The sequence below is a fragment of the Phaethon aethereus genome (assembly GCF_964289735.1).
Source record: "Phaethon aethereus genome assembly, chromosome: 15".
Lineage (NCBI taxonomy): Eukaryota > Metazoa > Chordata > Aves > Phaethontiformes > Phaethontidae > Phaethon > Phaethon aethereus.
In genome coordinates, this window is record NC_138591.1 from 16,996,100 (window position 1) to 17,010,764 (window position 14,665).

The 14,665-nt window shown below is 54.6% G+C and overlaps 2 protein-coding genes across 2 annotated transcripts in view; one reads left to right on the forward strand and one right to left on the reverse strand.

Moving 5' to 3' along the window:
* LOC309410407 (coronin-7-like) overlaps positions 1-2,527 on the reverse strand; it is a gene marked incomplete at its 5' end in the record, with an annotated part of 37,869 nt that extends 35,342 nt beyond the window's left edge. The window contains one exon of the mRNA XM_082006789.1: positions 2,468-2,527. Coding sequence (XP_081862915.1) covers positions 2,468-2,527 — 60 coding nt within the window. The remainder of the gene's footprint in view (positions 1-2,467) is intronic.
* A 1,407-nt stretch (positions 2,528-3,934) lies between these two features.
* Positions 3,935-14,603, forward strand: DNAJA3 (DnaJ heat shock protein family (Hsp40) member A3; the record flags this gene model as incomplete). The annotated part of the gene is made up of 11 exons (XM_082006987.1): positions 3,935-4,115; positions 4,260-4,387; positions 4,850-4,933; positions 5,669-5,875; positions 6,944-7,096; positions 8,106-8,253; positions 9,034-9,098; positions 10,021-10,149; positions 10,579-10,694; positions 11,424-11,521; positions 14,581-14,603. 11 exons carry the CDS (start codon positions 3,935-3,937, stop codon positions 14,601-14,603), a joined length of 1,332 nt encoding a protein of 443 aa, XP_081863113.1.
* Between the last annotated feature and the right edge of the window lie 62 nt (positions 14,604-14,665).

The following is a 14,665-nucleotide window of genomic DNA, read 5'->3' on the forward strand; positions in this document are numbered from 1 at the left end:
CGTGGCTGACCAAGGCAGACAAATGCCTCCGGGCAGCGCGCTTCCCGCATGGACGAGGAACTTCATTACAGCTCCAAACCCCAAATCCCGCTTTGCAATGTTTCCCACCGCTATTCCACAGCCAAGCACTGCACCTCTGGGGCTCCGGGACGCCCCGCGTCAGCTGGACCCGCTCCAGGTGACACAGACACCCGGCCTCAAGTAGCCACCAGGACCAGAAGCTGCCTGGCATGCCCAGGGCCAAGTCCAACCCTAGAGCAAAGAGGGGTGTTTTACGGCTGCCGCTGCGCCTGCACGTCGGCCGGTGGCCACCGGCATCGCAGAACGCTGCGGCAGGTGGCCGGAGCGAGGGGTACCCCGCAAACAGGGCAGAGCCCTTTGCAGGGAAGGGAGCTGCGGGTTTCCTCTCCTTGCACGGCTTCCTTTCGCGGCCTGACAGAGCAGCAGTTCCTGCAGCGCTTCCTCTGGTCCTTGTCGCAGCAGCCTGCTCGGTGGCAGACCCGTTAACCCTTCCCCTGCTGAAGGCAGGTTCCTCTCCCCGCACCCAGCTGCGGCCAGAATGGGGAACGGGGCTGGAGCGTGACCAAGACCCCGGAGGAAGGGTCCCACAATCTGCACCCCATCACCCTGCACTGGTCCCTCGGCGAGGGGGGTCACTAGCCGCATCCGGCCCCCAGCATCCAGGGCTACCACGCAGGGCCCCTGCAGCGAGGTTTCGCAGAGGGACCCCCGAGCTGGTCCAAGGCGGCCCCGCAACGTCCCCGCATGCAGGCGGGAGCCCTCGGGGAAGCAATCCTCCCCGCAGCGTGCCAGGGCAGCCGGTGAAGCGTACGGTACCATCCTGGCTACGTCCCTAAAACAAAACGGCAAGCTTTCAGGGCGCCTCTGCCAGAAGAGTCCCGCAGACGCTGCCTGAAGGGGAGAAGCGACCCAGATGTTTACACTGCGCTTTCCCGATGCGGCCAGGTCAAGCGTCTGCCTTCGCCTCTGTAAACAAGCTGCTCTGCTCGGCTGCACACCGGGGCGAGAGCACGCCGTCCCTCAGTGTCCCACAGAGCCTCCCACCATGGCAACCGACACCAGGGGAGTGGTGACCGGGACGTCCCTGCCTGGAGGATGCCATAACCCCCCCACAGCCAGGCGTCCCAGCACCCACACAACATGCTCCCTTGGCCGGCTGCTGGCAGCAGCTCATCTGCACCCCGAGGCTCACGGACAAAGGCTCGGCCGGCTGAGATGTCTGCTCCGCAGAGGCACCGAGGCTGGCACGCCGTGGGGATGGTGGGATGCTCGAGGCCGGGCACGATGACGGGGGCCACCATGTCCCCTCCTACAGTTGAAGCTCAGGGGGATGTTTCGGGTGCTCGCTGGGTCTGCAGAGGTGCGTGAGCGCAGGGTGGGCCAGCCTGGTGCAAGGACGGCTTGGCCGGGAAGGTACAGGGAAGGAGGGTGCTGACATCCAAGGGCTGGGAGACGAACATTTTGATGGCCCCAGGGGCCCCCAAATTCTTTTCAAAGGCAGCAAGACACAATGAGTTTTAGCAGTGTCACCCGCCCTGCCCGAGCACTCCACTTCTGGCCAGATGGCCTGCGCCAAAGGCTACCAGCTTCCCACACCTGCGTGCCACCCCGGCATGACTGGTAACCAGAGCAGCCTACACCACGCAACTGGTCCATACTGTCCCTTTCCCATGTGGGACTGTCCCCAGCAGGGACCCTGCTCCAGCTCTGCCAGCTCCTGTCCTGCCCCACAGGCTGGGAGCCACCCGGGTGGGATCCCACCACATGGCGGAGCAGCGGCAGCCTTGCTCACGGCCACGGTGCCGCGAGATGCCAGATGAAGCTCCGCAGCTTGCGGGCAGGGTGACGACGCTCAGCCCCGTCCCGCGGGGCCCCAGCGCTTCCTCTCGGCCTGCGGAAGCGGGGTGGCAAGAGTGGGGCCCAGCGTTTCACGCTCGGGGTGCACGGTTCCCCAGCCGGCACGGGCGAGGTACCACGCCGAGCTGGGATGGCAAGGCAGCGCAGACCAGGGGCCACCCGCCCGTGCCAGCCGTGCCCAGCCAGGGCCTGGCAGCAGGAGGGGCACAGCCCGGCTCCCTGCCGCCGCCAGACGGGTACCCCAAGCACCGGAGCAGCTCCTGCCCCGGGAGAGGGCTGGGGTTCCCCACCAGCACCCGGTTGCAGAGCACCCCGTGGCAGGGAGCCTCCGCCGACGCCGGGGCAGGAAGCGGTGGGTGCCAAGGAGGGGCGGCCCAGGCGACGCTGCTGCACTGGGACCGGGCACCGGGTGGGGGACACGGGCACGGCCCCGCCATATGTAGCAGCTGGGCCCGGAGCCGCGCCCTGTCGGGATGGCTGCTGCGGGGCTGGGGCTGGTCCCACCCGTCGGGACACCGGCCCCGCAGTCCCCGCGCCCCACCCCCCGCCCCCGGGTACCGGACGGCGGGGAGCGTCCCGCGGCGCTCACCTCCCTGCGGGGCAGCCGGGCCTCGGTGTGCCGGAACTTGGACGCCTTGAAGCGATTCATGGTGCTCCGGCCGCACCGAGCCGCACCGAACCGAGCCGCGCCGAACCGAGCCGCGCCGAGCCGCGCCGCTCCGCCCGCCCCGGGGCCGCCGGCGGCCACGCCCTGCCGCCCCCCGGGGCCCCGCCCACGGACACGCCCTTGTTCTTTAGCCCCGCCCCGCTGGACACGCCCCCTCGCCCCCTGCCCCCCCGCTGTCCCTAGCGCAGGTGAGCGGGGCAGAGACCCCCGGCTGCCCGGGACCCTCCTCAGAGCCTCCCGCCCCTGGCGCTGACCTCCGACAGGGAGGCCGGCCCGGGGGGGTGTGTGTGCAACCCCTTCCCTGCCTCTTGCAGAGATTCAGGGTCACCAAACTGAGGGGCTCTGGGCAGAGAGGAGCCCAGGGGTACCCCCGTTATCCCAGGGATAATGGGAGGTTTCCAGTCCCATGGGCTCAGCGTCCTTGTCCCCTTCCTAGCCTCGGAGCCAGCAGCAAACACAGGCTGTTGTGCACAGACAGCTGCCAGGGAGGGGAAGGAAAGAGAGGGTTGGGTCTGGGCCTACCGAGCCTGGCCGGGGCATCGCCCAAGCCCGGTGAAACCCGGGCTGTGACACTCGCGTGTACATGGCGAGAGCAGCCGGGATCTGACACAATCCCCCTCACTGCTCGGCCCTGCTGCCGCGTCCTCCCACGCACCGCAGAGCCAAGCCTCTCTGCTGACGGGTGGTTAAAAGCGTGAGCCCTGGTAACGAAGGCAGGAGAGAATCGCGCTTGGCATGAATTATCCTCCTCTCTAGAGAAAAGCTCCCGCCCTCTGCGCTGGCGGTTTGCTAACGCAGCCGTTCTGGGTTCAGAAGAGCCTTTATTTTGGTTCTCCGACTACGTTTCATCCAGCGGGGCAGGAAAGAAGCCCTGGGAAGGCCCTGAGCACGGGGCATCCCAGGGCCTGAGCACGGGGCATCGAGCCACAGCCCCGGCGACTCCCAAGGCCCAAGTGCCTCAGCCCCTCGGGAGCAGCCTGTCGCAGGGGGCTGAGGAGCCCGGCTGTGCCTGGCTGCTCCAAACCGGCCCACGGGGACGAGCTCTTCCTGAGCAGCGGCCCGTCCGGGCCTGCGCAGCACGGCGCTCCCGCTGTCCCTTGCCTGGCACAGCTACCCCGGGCACCGTTCGCAGGGTCCCTGCTGGGGGTTCCCCTCCACGGCCGCTAGACTACCACGGTCACCCACGGCGGCCCACGCCCAGCCGCTCCCCGCGGGCCGCGGCCGCCCAGGCCCAGCCTGACACCGCCGCCCGCCGCCGACGGCCGGTACCAGCACCGCGCATGCGCAGCAAGCGGCGCGGCGAGGCAGCGGCGGCGCGGGGCTACTGCGCAGACGCGCTGCGTCCTCCTCCGCCGGTGGCGCAGGCGCAAGGGCTGCGCGCGGGCCAAGATGGCGGCCGGGAGCGCCTCACGCTGGCTCGGGGCGGCCGCCGCCGCTGCCGCCGCCGCCAGGAGCCGCGGGCGGGGGCACGGGCGGCTGCCGCTCGTCTGGCTCGTCCGGGGCCTCAGCGTCCCGCCGCCTCCCGCCACCCGCCGCCTCCTGCCGCTGTGCGCCGGGCTCTGCGCCGCGGGTGAGCGGGGCCGGGGGCGGCGGCGGGGCCTCAGCGGGCGGCGGGCTGTCGCGTCGGCGCCGGGCCCCTTCCCCCAACCTTGTCCCGCCCTCCGCGGCGCCGTCCCGGCCCTCACCCCGACCCCTCTGCCCTCCTCTCCCGCAGGGACGAAGCGCGCTGCCGCCGCCGCCTTCCACAGCAGCGCCGCGGCCCGCGCCAAGGAGGACTATTACCAGGTGCTGGGGGTGCCCCGCTCGGCCACCCAGAAGGAGATCAAGAAGGCCTACTACCAGGCACGTCCGACGGCGGGCCCTGCCGGGGGGGCCCCGCCGGGGCGGGCGGGCGGCCGGCGGGCCGCGGCCGAGAGCCCGTGGGCAGGAAGGCGGAGTGGCAGCTGCCCGCTGCCCTCTCTTGTGCGGCGAAGGCCAAAAGTGCCTTTGAGATCCCCGTGTTCGGAGCCGCTGGAGACAAGGGGAGGTAGCGGTGGGAAAGCTCGGCACGTGGGTTTGGGGATCTGCTTGAAAGCGTGGGCCGCCTGTGCCGTCACATCGGGTCTCTTTCCTGGGACTGCCGAGAGATTGAGGAGCGGCTTCTGTAGTTCCTGATGTTGGGATGATAACGGAAAATGAAGGCTTTTAGTTCCCTAAAATATAGAGAGTGAATGCCAAGCTTTGCCTAATGTGTTTTGCCTGGCATGTGAGCCATGCTAAAGTTACTTTTGTCTGTCTCTAATAACTTAAATTTTTGTTGTTTAGCTGGCAAAGAAATACCACCCTGATACAAATAAGGATGATCCTAAAGCTAAAGAGAAGTTCTCTCAGCTGGCAGAAGCCTATGAGGTAATATGCGGCATTTTGTTGTCATGAAAAAGAGGAAAGCTTGGAGGGTAGAATTTCTTGTGTGTGTTTCCTGTAAAACCATGGCTAATTTTTCATGTCTTGCACTTTAGATGTGAGTGGCTCTGTCCTGATGGTGTCTCCAGAAAGTTACTTAGCCCAAATATCTGATTTAGCTGGATGTGTTTTGGGCTGCTTGAATTTCACTCCCAGCAGCAAGTTGCCTGGTGCAGATGCTGTGGTCACTGCAGGGAAATTATTGGCCAGCTTAAATAAACAAACGAAAAACCCCTGCTGGCAGTTACTATCTGAGATCAGAGGTACCTTCCACTGTACTGCATCCCAGCCCCATTTCTTCCCACTCTTCAGCTTGTTCAGGAATCTTCTTGTGTTGGTTTTTTGCTCTTGTGGGTTTTCAAATTTACCCCAGCACTCTTATCAGCAGCTTTTATGCAATATATAACGTAATTTATAATAAGCAAGAATAACTTAGTAAGATCCTGTCATTTTTCTGATGACAAGCTGAGAGATACCACGGAAGAAGGAACTTTTCAGTAACTCGTTATGCTGCCGAGAGCTGGGATAGCCCTCCTGGTGACGAGAAGGTTTGAGAACATGGGCTTGTGGTGGTGTAATGCCAGTAGCCTTGAATTCTCCCAAGAGACGCCGCTCTGGAGATTACAGGCTGTCCAGTTGCTCGGGATCGTGTCCTGACGGCATTGTTCTTTTGCCTCGAAGGTGTTAAGTGATGAAGTGAAGCGGAAACAATACGATGCATACGGCACGGCTAGCTTTGATCCTGGCGCAGCAGGTGCTGGTGCTGGTCGGCAGTACTGGAGCACCGGTCCATCGATTGATCCAGAAGAGCTTTTCAGAAAAATCTTTGGGGAGTTTTCGGGATCCCCTTTTGGCGATTTTCAGAATGTCTTTGACCAGCCACAGGAGGTATGAAGTGCGTTTGTTTTCTGAGTAACGAAATAAAAATGAGAAATGGAAAAGACAAAAGCTGGAGAGGGACACTAGTCTGTCACGGATCGCTCTGGGAGTGAGCTTAAGCAAAGAATTTGCTCTGGGAATATCAGCACCTGAGTGTCCCATTGTATGGGTGGGAGAGTCACCTATTTTCAGTAAGCTGTGTGGATATATTGTCCACACCTTCAGACACAGTGGGGTTTTTTCCTGGACTTCAGTTCCTTCATCTGGTGTTTACTGACACGAGTTGGTGCTGCCAAACAATTCCATCATTGTAGAGGCATCTTTTCTGCTGTACGTTGTTTTCCATATGTCTGCTTTGATCTGTAATGCTAAAAACCACAAAATACCTTTTAACTACAAAACAAGCCTTCCAGCGTTAGGTTTGACTGCTTAATTGATTTAATTTTGCGACTTAATTGGCTTAACTTTGCAGTAGAGCCCATTAATAAAAGAAAACCTACGTCTTGTTCTTCGTACTGCAGCTAAATGCTCTTTTCAGTGTTGATTCATGTTTTGCCTTCAGAAGTGCTTGGTATTCAGTACGCCTGCCTTTACTAAAAATGGCCTTTCCATTATAAACAGAATTTCCTATTTTGCGCAGTCATCTTTGCTGATGTAAAGAGTTTGTCGAGGGAGAGCTTGGGATTCGTTGGGATTGAAGGTCTTCTCCCTCACCTGGTGCTGCATTCCCATTAAACTAAGCCTTTAGAAGTACTAAGAGTTTTCCTCAGGGCAGAAAAACGCTTGACTTCTATTTTTACTTACTTCTTTTATGTTTCTAAGTCTCGTTTCTGCTATGTGACTGCTCATCGTTCCTGAAATGTTTGCTGCCCTTCTGTACCCATCTTTATTTACATGAGACAGATTATTGCTTCCTCGGGTGAGGCAGAACGCCTTCTGAATCTGTTTCGTCCCACCCTCTATTACCTGGATGTGTTTTAAGCATTGCTTGATATTTGGTCTAAAACAATTTCAGCCTTCTTAAGACCCCCCCCACCGCATGTCAGCTGTAGATTGATATCCGTCTTTCCTGTACAGTATATCATGGAACTGACATTCACCCAAGCTGCAAAAGGTGTTAACAAGGAGATTGTGGTCAACATCAATGACTCCTGTGAGCGATGCAATGGTAAGGGACACGAACCTGGTACCAAAGCGCAGCGCTGTCACTACTGCAGTGGCACTGGCATGGTGAGTGCTTTTTAAGACCCAGGTTCTGCTGTGCTTCTCCTTCTGGGTGCAAGTCAGTCCTTTCCACAGTGAAAAATTCGCACTGCAGTCGTGAGCGTATCTTGGGTGAAGCCAAATTAATGTGGACCTGGTGTTAATATGCGCTAGGAAGATTTTCTGTGTATTAAAGAAGTGCTGTGCCCAGCTAAAAGCACTAGCCTTCGGGGGTAGATCATCTGGTATCGTATATCCAGCAAACCATATTTATATAATGTAACAGTTCTGAAATTATTTGGGCATTAAATGGGATACTTTGAATCGAGGGGTGGAGGGAGGAGGAAGGTGACGATAGCCTGAGGGGAACTGTGAAATAAGAAGATGCATGTTACTTACAGTAAGTAATGATCAAGCTTCAGGCTTTTGATTTCCACCCATCAAAATGGGTACCAGCAGCCAGCCTGTGACCACAGTGTCTTTCTGCACAGAACACATGTAGTCGGTCAGAGGAGACAGCAAGCTCTTCCCACTCTTCCCTTGTGTGCTTCAGTCTGGCGGGTGGCTTTCACAGTTCAGTCCATAGCTTAGTCACCATATCTTTCTCCTGGATGCTGGCAATAATTCATGCAAGTGGATTGTCCACGGATTCCTCAAAATACAGATGTTTGTAGTTCCTTGTGAAACCACTGTAAGGAGCTTTGTTCCTGCCTGCACGTTAAATCCTAGAGATGAAGCCTCGCGTTTCCCTCGCCACGAGACACTTGCTCATAGCGGTGATGGATTTCAGTGGAAATCGGAATGCGATGGCAATTGAATCTGATCCAGCTTCTCACGAGCACCATCCTCTTTGGAATTCTGAGCCAGTTTTTTGCTCCACCCCTTGCTAGAGGGTATTGCTGTCCTGTCAGGTTGCATGTGCAATTAGAGGGACTCAAATGTGCTGGGCCAGTCACTGGCAGTGTTTTATGGAAGCGGAAAGTACCAAATCTTTGTACCATCTGTCTTTTGTGTTTGGTTTTTTTTCCCCCACTAGGAGACAATAAATACTGGCCCTTTTGTAATGCGATCTACGTGCCGACGATGCGGTGGTCGTGGTTCCATCATAACAACGCCATGCGTCGTATGTCGAGGAACGGGGCAAACCAAGCAAAAGAAGACAGTGATGGTTCCTGTGCCAGCTGGTTAGTGGTGTACTTGTGTGCTGCTCTCCGTTAAATAACTATAGTTATCTGCTTCCACTTGGCCAACAGCAAGGCCCTTACCTCCAAAGCGTGGCTGGTCCCTTGCCAGGTACGAATGTGAGAGCAACAGAAGAAGTTTTGCTGCAGAGAAGTTACAAGAGCAAAGCAGGTTGATAGCTTGGCAGTTGAAAGGGCTAGTAATGAGATGAACTTGCTGGCCATGGATGTAAATGTTTGGTTTTGCCCTTCCTGACCTGAGGTTTTGGTTCATGCATGGATCCTTCTATGCAGCTTTTGAAGAGGGAAACTCTCAAAAGGTTTCGTTGCCCCGAGTCTTTTGTTTCTCCTTGATGAAGCCTGGGGAGAGGGTGGGAGTCTTGAAAGCCTTAGCTTGGTTCAGAACAGTGTGCTGGTGGCCTTCCTCACCAGAGAGGATAAAATAAGTGGTGGGGCTGCAGGCTTGCTTCATGGAGACCGCCCTGGGTGAGCAGCCTGTAATTTTCCTGCAGCTTGTGGAGGCTGCCGAGTGTTCCTTAGTCTGATCCGTTTCCCAAAAGAATTCTGTAGGGGTTGAAGTAACGAGCCTGCCTGGTGCATAGTGGTCACCTCAGAGGTATAAATGTGTGCCGACACCTCCTTCCTTTGGCCACGGCTCCTGGGCTCCCGTGGAGAGTTTTGCTGTGGTGACTGGCTTTTGGGGCTGGCAAGAGTTGTAGGTATTCAAGTAACACGGGGATTACAAGGCAAGGTAACGTTCCCTCTTTCTTTTTCTGATTGCAGGCGTTGAGGACGGGCAGACAGTTCGGATGCCCGTGGGGAAGAAGGAAATTTTCATTACGTTCAGGGTACGTATCGTTACATTGTTGGCTGTTTTCAGTACTTAAGTTGGTTGCTTGTTCCCTTCGCAACTGCCTGGGAAGTCTGACTGAATGGGGGACGGAGGAGGAAAAGTGAGATCCTTTGAAACAGCTGAGGTAACATGATCCACGTGAACTTTCTGAGATAGCAGAAGATCCGCATTGTAACAAGCGGTGTAACGTTAAGTCTGCTCGTGAAGAATTGCGCTGCTCGTTCCAGGATGAGGCCCTTCTGATAAAGCGTCAAAATGCAGAGTAGGTTTTTGATGCCTTGAGTCTTTGACTTGGAAATGTGACGGAGCTGTCTGCTTGCACAGGTGGGAGCACTGAGGAGGACCAGCAACACCCGTGAGAGGCTGGCTGCTCACATGTGCTTTTGCAGACACACGTTAAGTGCCGCTTAGCACGTGTTTTGTAGCTGGGGCCCTCTTCTCCTCTTGGGCATCCTGTCATACGCATCTCTGCCCAGGAGAGAATTTTTTTTTTAGCGCCGTTTTTGATGCAGGAGGATTTAATTCCCTTCCAGCTTGTGAGGCCACTGCAGAGGTGCTTGCCTCCCTCTTCTCTTCTGGCTTTTCCCTGTTGAGGATACTGGGCAAGGCAGTGTCTTCTCTGTCTCTGCAGACTCATGCCGACACTGATAAATTAACAACAGGATTAGGGGAGGGAGTTGCTGAGATAGGAAGCAGGCATCCTCCTAAGCCTCTGGCTAATTACAGTTATGTCAAGGTCTGCGTTTTTCTAAAAGACTGGACGTTTAACTTGCGCTTCTCAGCCGTGCAGTTTGGGGATGGTAAAGGGTGTGACTACAGCGTGCTGGTATGTTTTCTTCTGTGAACTTTCAAAGCCGTTTACTGTGAGAACTTTATTGTGTTGTGCCCACTTCTCTTTGGAACTGCCTGCCTTTTAGGTTCAAAAAAGTTCTGTGTTCAGAAGAAATGGAGCAGATATCCATTCGGACCTCCTTATTTCAATAGCACAGGCTGTTCTGGGAGGCACAGCCAGGTGTCAAGGCTTGTACGAGACAATCAATATCACGGTAAGTACCGTTATGTGGAAGAGCTTGGGCATAAATCGATGTGGGACAGCAGAGACTTCTCCTTTGCTGCAGAGATGGTGCAAATCTCCTAAGTCTGCCAGTATTGTTTCAGACTTCTTCAGGATTGAGTGTCAAGTAGTTTGTGACCTCCTTTCCTATCGCTGTGTAGGGAGAGGAAAAGGAAGGGCTGGGTGGATTGCTGGACAAATCCCGTCCAACGTCTACAGACCATGCAAGGTTCTTTACTTGTTCCTTCAAAAGCTTTTCTGTCATTATTAACTTGCTGAATGTATCCAGATGCATCAGCGTACCACATCTCTCCTGTCCTACTTTGAAGCTTGCTGGAGAAGTAGTTCATTTTTACAGACGTGTAATTACTAGATAAATGATTAAACTAGAGCAATAAACGTGACCTCTCTGTGTTCATAGATACCCCCTGGTATTCAGCCAGACCAGAGAATTCGGATGAGTGGGAAAGGCATTCCCAAGGTTAACAGTTATGGCTACGGAGACCACTACATTCACATAAAGATAAAAGTTCCTCAGTAAGTAGAGCTAATGCAAGTTACTGTGAAATCTTGAATGCTTCTTGCAGAAAAAGTTGTTCAGAAAGGTTTTTGTGAAAATTCCGTACTGCTTTATCAAGATGATTAATTTCCCAGTCTGCTTTTTTATTCTCTCTCTTTTTTTTTTTTTAAACACTATTTGGCAACCCAACTCTAAAAATCCTAAACCCTGGACATACATGAGTAGTTCTGCACCTGCGTATTTGCCTGGCTATCTGTGATGCCGGTTACATGAATTCAGCGTTCTGGCTTGTAAAACGTCTGCGCTCTCACATCTACAGCTTAAAGGAACTGAAGTCCTTGGCAGCTGCTTTTCAGGCTGCTTGGCCACCCTCTGATCCTGTGGTGAAGGAAACATTTTAGCTTGTATTGCTGCGCTCGGCAAGGGAGTTCATTTCCTGAGGTCTCCCCACCAGATGTGTGTTCTGTTGCAGCTCCACACGGTTCTTTCTCAGCACTTCCCCTAAAAATATTTTGGTGAAATGCAGTAGATCATCTCTCTCCTCTTCCACTGGGGCTTATTCTTTATAGATTGCCCATTTTAAGAGCACCGTAGGGATTCTCAGCGTATGCCAGGTGTATTAATCTTGTACTTCCAGTAGCTGCCTCTTGTGCATGCTGCTGGAGAAGGTTAAGGAGGTCTGCGGATACATCTGTCCCTAAAGACAGCCGTATCTGACAGCCAGCGCCTCTGTCTTTGACCTGCAGGAGGCTGACAGATCGCCAGAGAGCCTTAATGATGAGCTATGCCGAGGACGAGGCGGATGTGGACGGCACGGTGAACGGAGTCACAAATACAGCATCAGGTGAGCGGTGGGAATTAGCGCTTCTGGCTCGTGGGGTTGGCGTGGGAGCGCAGAGTGCTTCCCGAGGCTTCCTGGGGAGGACAGTGAGCCAAGGTCACCTTGAGACAGCCTTGTCAGCACAACCTGCCAAGCATGTTATATTGGAAATAGTTTTAGTATGATGTTAATAGGCTGTAGCACAAAGCAAGGAGGTAGCCTCTTCCCAGAAAGCTTTGCTGGAATTCTTACTGGGCAAATCTGTGCATGAATAGAGAGCGGGTACTGAGATACTCAGAGGTCCTGATGAGCTCCGGTGAGTCTCGCTATGGGGATGAGTGCCTCCTGCTCCCTGCTTCTGCGCCTGTGACTTGTCTTAGCAGAGGTAGAAAAAGAGAATGTGCTTTGGGCCAGGTTTCTGTGTGAGCTAATCTGTTGTGCTTCAGACAGCCATGGGGCCGTTTCTCCTTGAAAGCTGAAGTCAAGGCTGCTCTAAGCCATGCTCTGTGCGCTTGGATAGAAAAGTTCATTGGCGCTGAGCGTTGGCTCCAGTCAGTAGACGGCGTCCAGCGTGATGGAGGGAGTGAAGTCAGCTGGGAGCTTTGTAAAGCTGCTCTTTCAGTCCCAGATCAACAATTTTGGTTCAGCAATTACGTGTTTTAAGTTTCAGGGCTGAGGTACCTGGCATCAGTAGCAGCTAAAGGCAAGACATATGGTAGAACAGTAGGGCAAGAACTTTGTCTTTTGCTATTGGAAAACAATTTTTTCTTTGCTCATTTATTCCAATATTCATTGGAATAATGAACTTCTGAAAGCTGGTTGGATTTCTTTTTATGCTTGAAACCAAAAAGGGCATTTGTGACTCTGTACAACTAGGCAAAGGTGAGAGTCTTTCAAAGCTGCTAAATGATCTCAGGAACTTGGGTCCTCTCCACTCTGCATGCCAAAGCCTGGGGAATATAGGCTGAAGTTCAGGATATTGGAAGGCAGTATCTGCCAAATACTTACCAATGTTAGGTTTTATAGTGCTTTCATAACACAGAAGTTACGTCTTTTCTGCTGAGGGCAAGCATTGAAGGTCAGCCTTGGGGGGAAGGGGAGAGGTGTCTAAGCATCCAATTTTCATTCCAGCTTTTTAAAAGACGTTTATGTGCCAAAAAAACCCCAAACCTGCTCTCCAAATTTGTTTTTTAAAAAGTAAACCTGCCAGTTTTTACCACAATTGAGTGCCAAGGTGGATTAAAAACACCACCAGCAGTTTGCAGTGTAGAGACAGGCTGTTGCTGAAAGCGTGTCCTTGGTCTGGGAAGCAGAAATACCCTGAGTGGATGGAGGCATGTTCTGCTGCAGGCCTCAGTATTTCATACCATTGCATCAGTCTGACCTCAGCAGTCAGCTGTGGGAGGACTGGGCTCTGTGTCCTCCGTGCGCAAAGAAAGCCTGAGGAGGATTCGGGGGTCTTGGTATTGGCAGCTGTACTGTAGAAAAAGCAGATTACCTCCCACTTCTAGAGGGGCAACCAACTTCTTGGGACCTGTTTATACAGGAAAATTATGCTCGTTGCTGCCAGTAAGATTCCTTATCTGGATGCTTGTTCTGAAATACTTGTAGCCTTTTTCATTCTAGCCCAAATCCATTTTCTCCTCGATACTGTTTGTCTGAGCATTGCGTGAGAGTTAGGTGAGGCAGGCTCCCGGTATGGTTTCACACTGCTTTGCTCTAAAGAGTCATCACACCACCATGAAACGAAACGACAGCTTGTTCCAGGGACCACCAATGGAGCAGGTTTTTTTTTCTCCTGTAAAGTCATGGCTGACTCTGGTCAAGCTGACAACTTGTTTTTGGCGGCAGACTGTCAATTCCAAGTGCTTGTTTTCAAAGCCGGTGGGTTCCCCGACTCGATTGTGCAGCATGAGAATTCTCTCACCAGTTGGAGGGCTGGGGAGAGGGGAAGGGAACGGTTGTACCTGGGCTCACGGTCTTATCTTCTTCCACTTCTGGGGTCCGGGCTCTCCAGTGCTTCCATTGCAAGTGGTCCACTACTGTGGCTGGCTGCCAAGTGCAGCCCTGGGCGACCGCTCGCGGGCAGAGATGCCTGTAGACGAGGATGCTGGCAAAACCAGTGGACTTGACCGTTCCCCACCTAAAATAACCCTCTCATTTTGTCAGGGGTGCTGGCTTCTGGTGGGAGATGTATCTGACTGCAGCCCTTTGCTGTTTGTGTCCAGGTGGCAGGGCCACGGCTAGCGCTGACGCAGGCGGGGATAGGCCTGAGGCTGAGGAGAACAAGGAGGGATTCCTTTCCAAACTTAAGAAAATGTTTAGCTCCTGACACCCCATCCGAGGTAGGAGGCCTCTTGTGTTTTGTTGTCGTCTTTCCCCCCACACCAAGCGGAACTTGCACTTCTTGGGAGGTAGAAGCAGCAAAAGCATGGCATTGCTTCTCACTTAGCCTCAGGCCTTCCAGCCACTTGGTGTGAAAAGCCCTAGCTGTCCCCTGTGACCTGGAGCACTAAATTGCGTTGTTGCTGCAGCAAAAAGCAGCAAAAATGCTGGATACATCTTCAGGGAGGTTGCTGGCCTCCCCTGCAGCTCAGCTTCCTTGTCCACTCGGTGGCTGTACCCGAGTCAAAGCACCACGCGTGTTCTCCTTAGCTGGTAAAGCTGAGACCGGGCGGTTCTGCTGCCACTGCAAAGCCCAGGCTTGCTGGGGGGAATGGGGGCACTGCAGAGCCTCCGGTGCCGGAACTCTCGGGCTGGACTTGCCCCTACCACAGGCTTACAGCACCAGGAAGGAATCGGTCTTTGTCGTAAAGCACAGCAAAGCCCCTGTCACACAAAGGAGCACGGTGTGTGCTCGTTACAGTTGGTGTTGGCCTGCGGTGAGGGAGCGCTGCAGCCTTGAAATCATCTATGGCAGATTGTGGTGTCGTGGGTTCCAGGGGCTCAGCTTCCTGTCACCGCAGGCTTCAAACTTGTCTGCTCTGTGGGGAGGTGCGCTCGCAAAGCAGGCTGTGGGGGCTGCTGCGTGCCTGAGCCTGATTCGGTCAGGAAATGTTGAACTTCTCTTGCTTCAACTGCAGGGAAGCGTTCTACTGGAAACTAGAGCTAGCAGCAACAGGTCATCTTTGCAGTTGGGGATGAATCTTTCTGGCAGCAGGCTCCGGA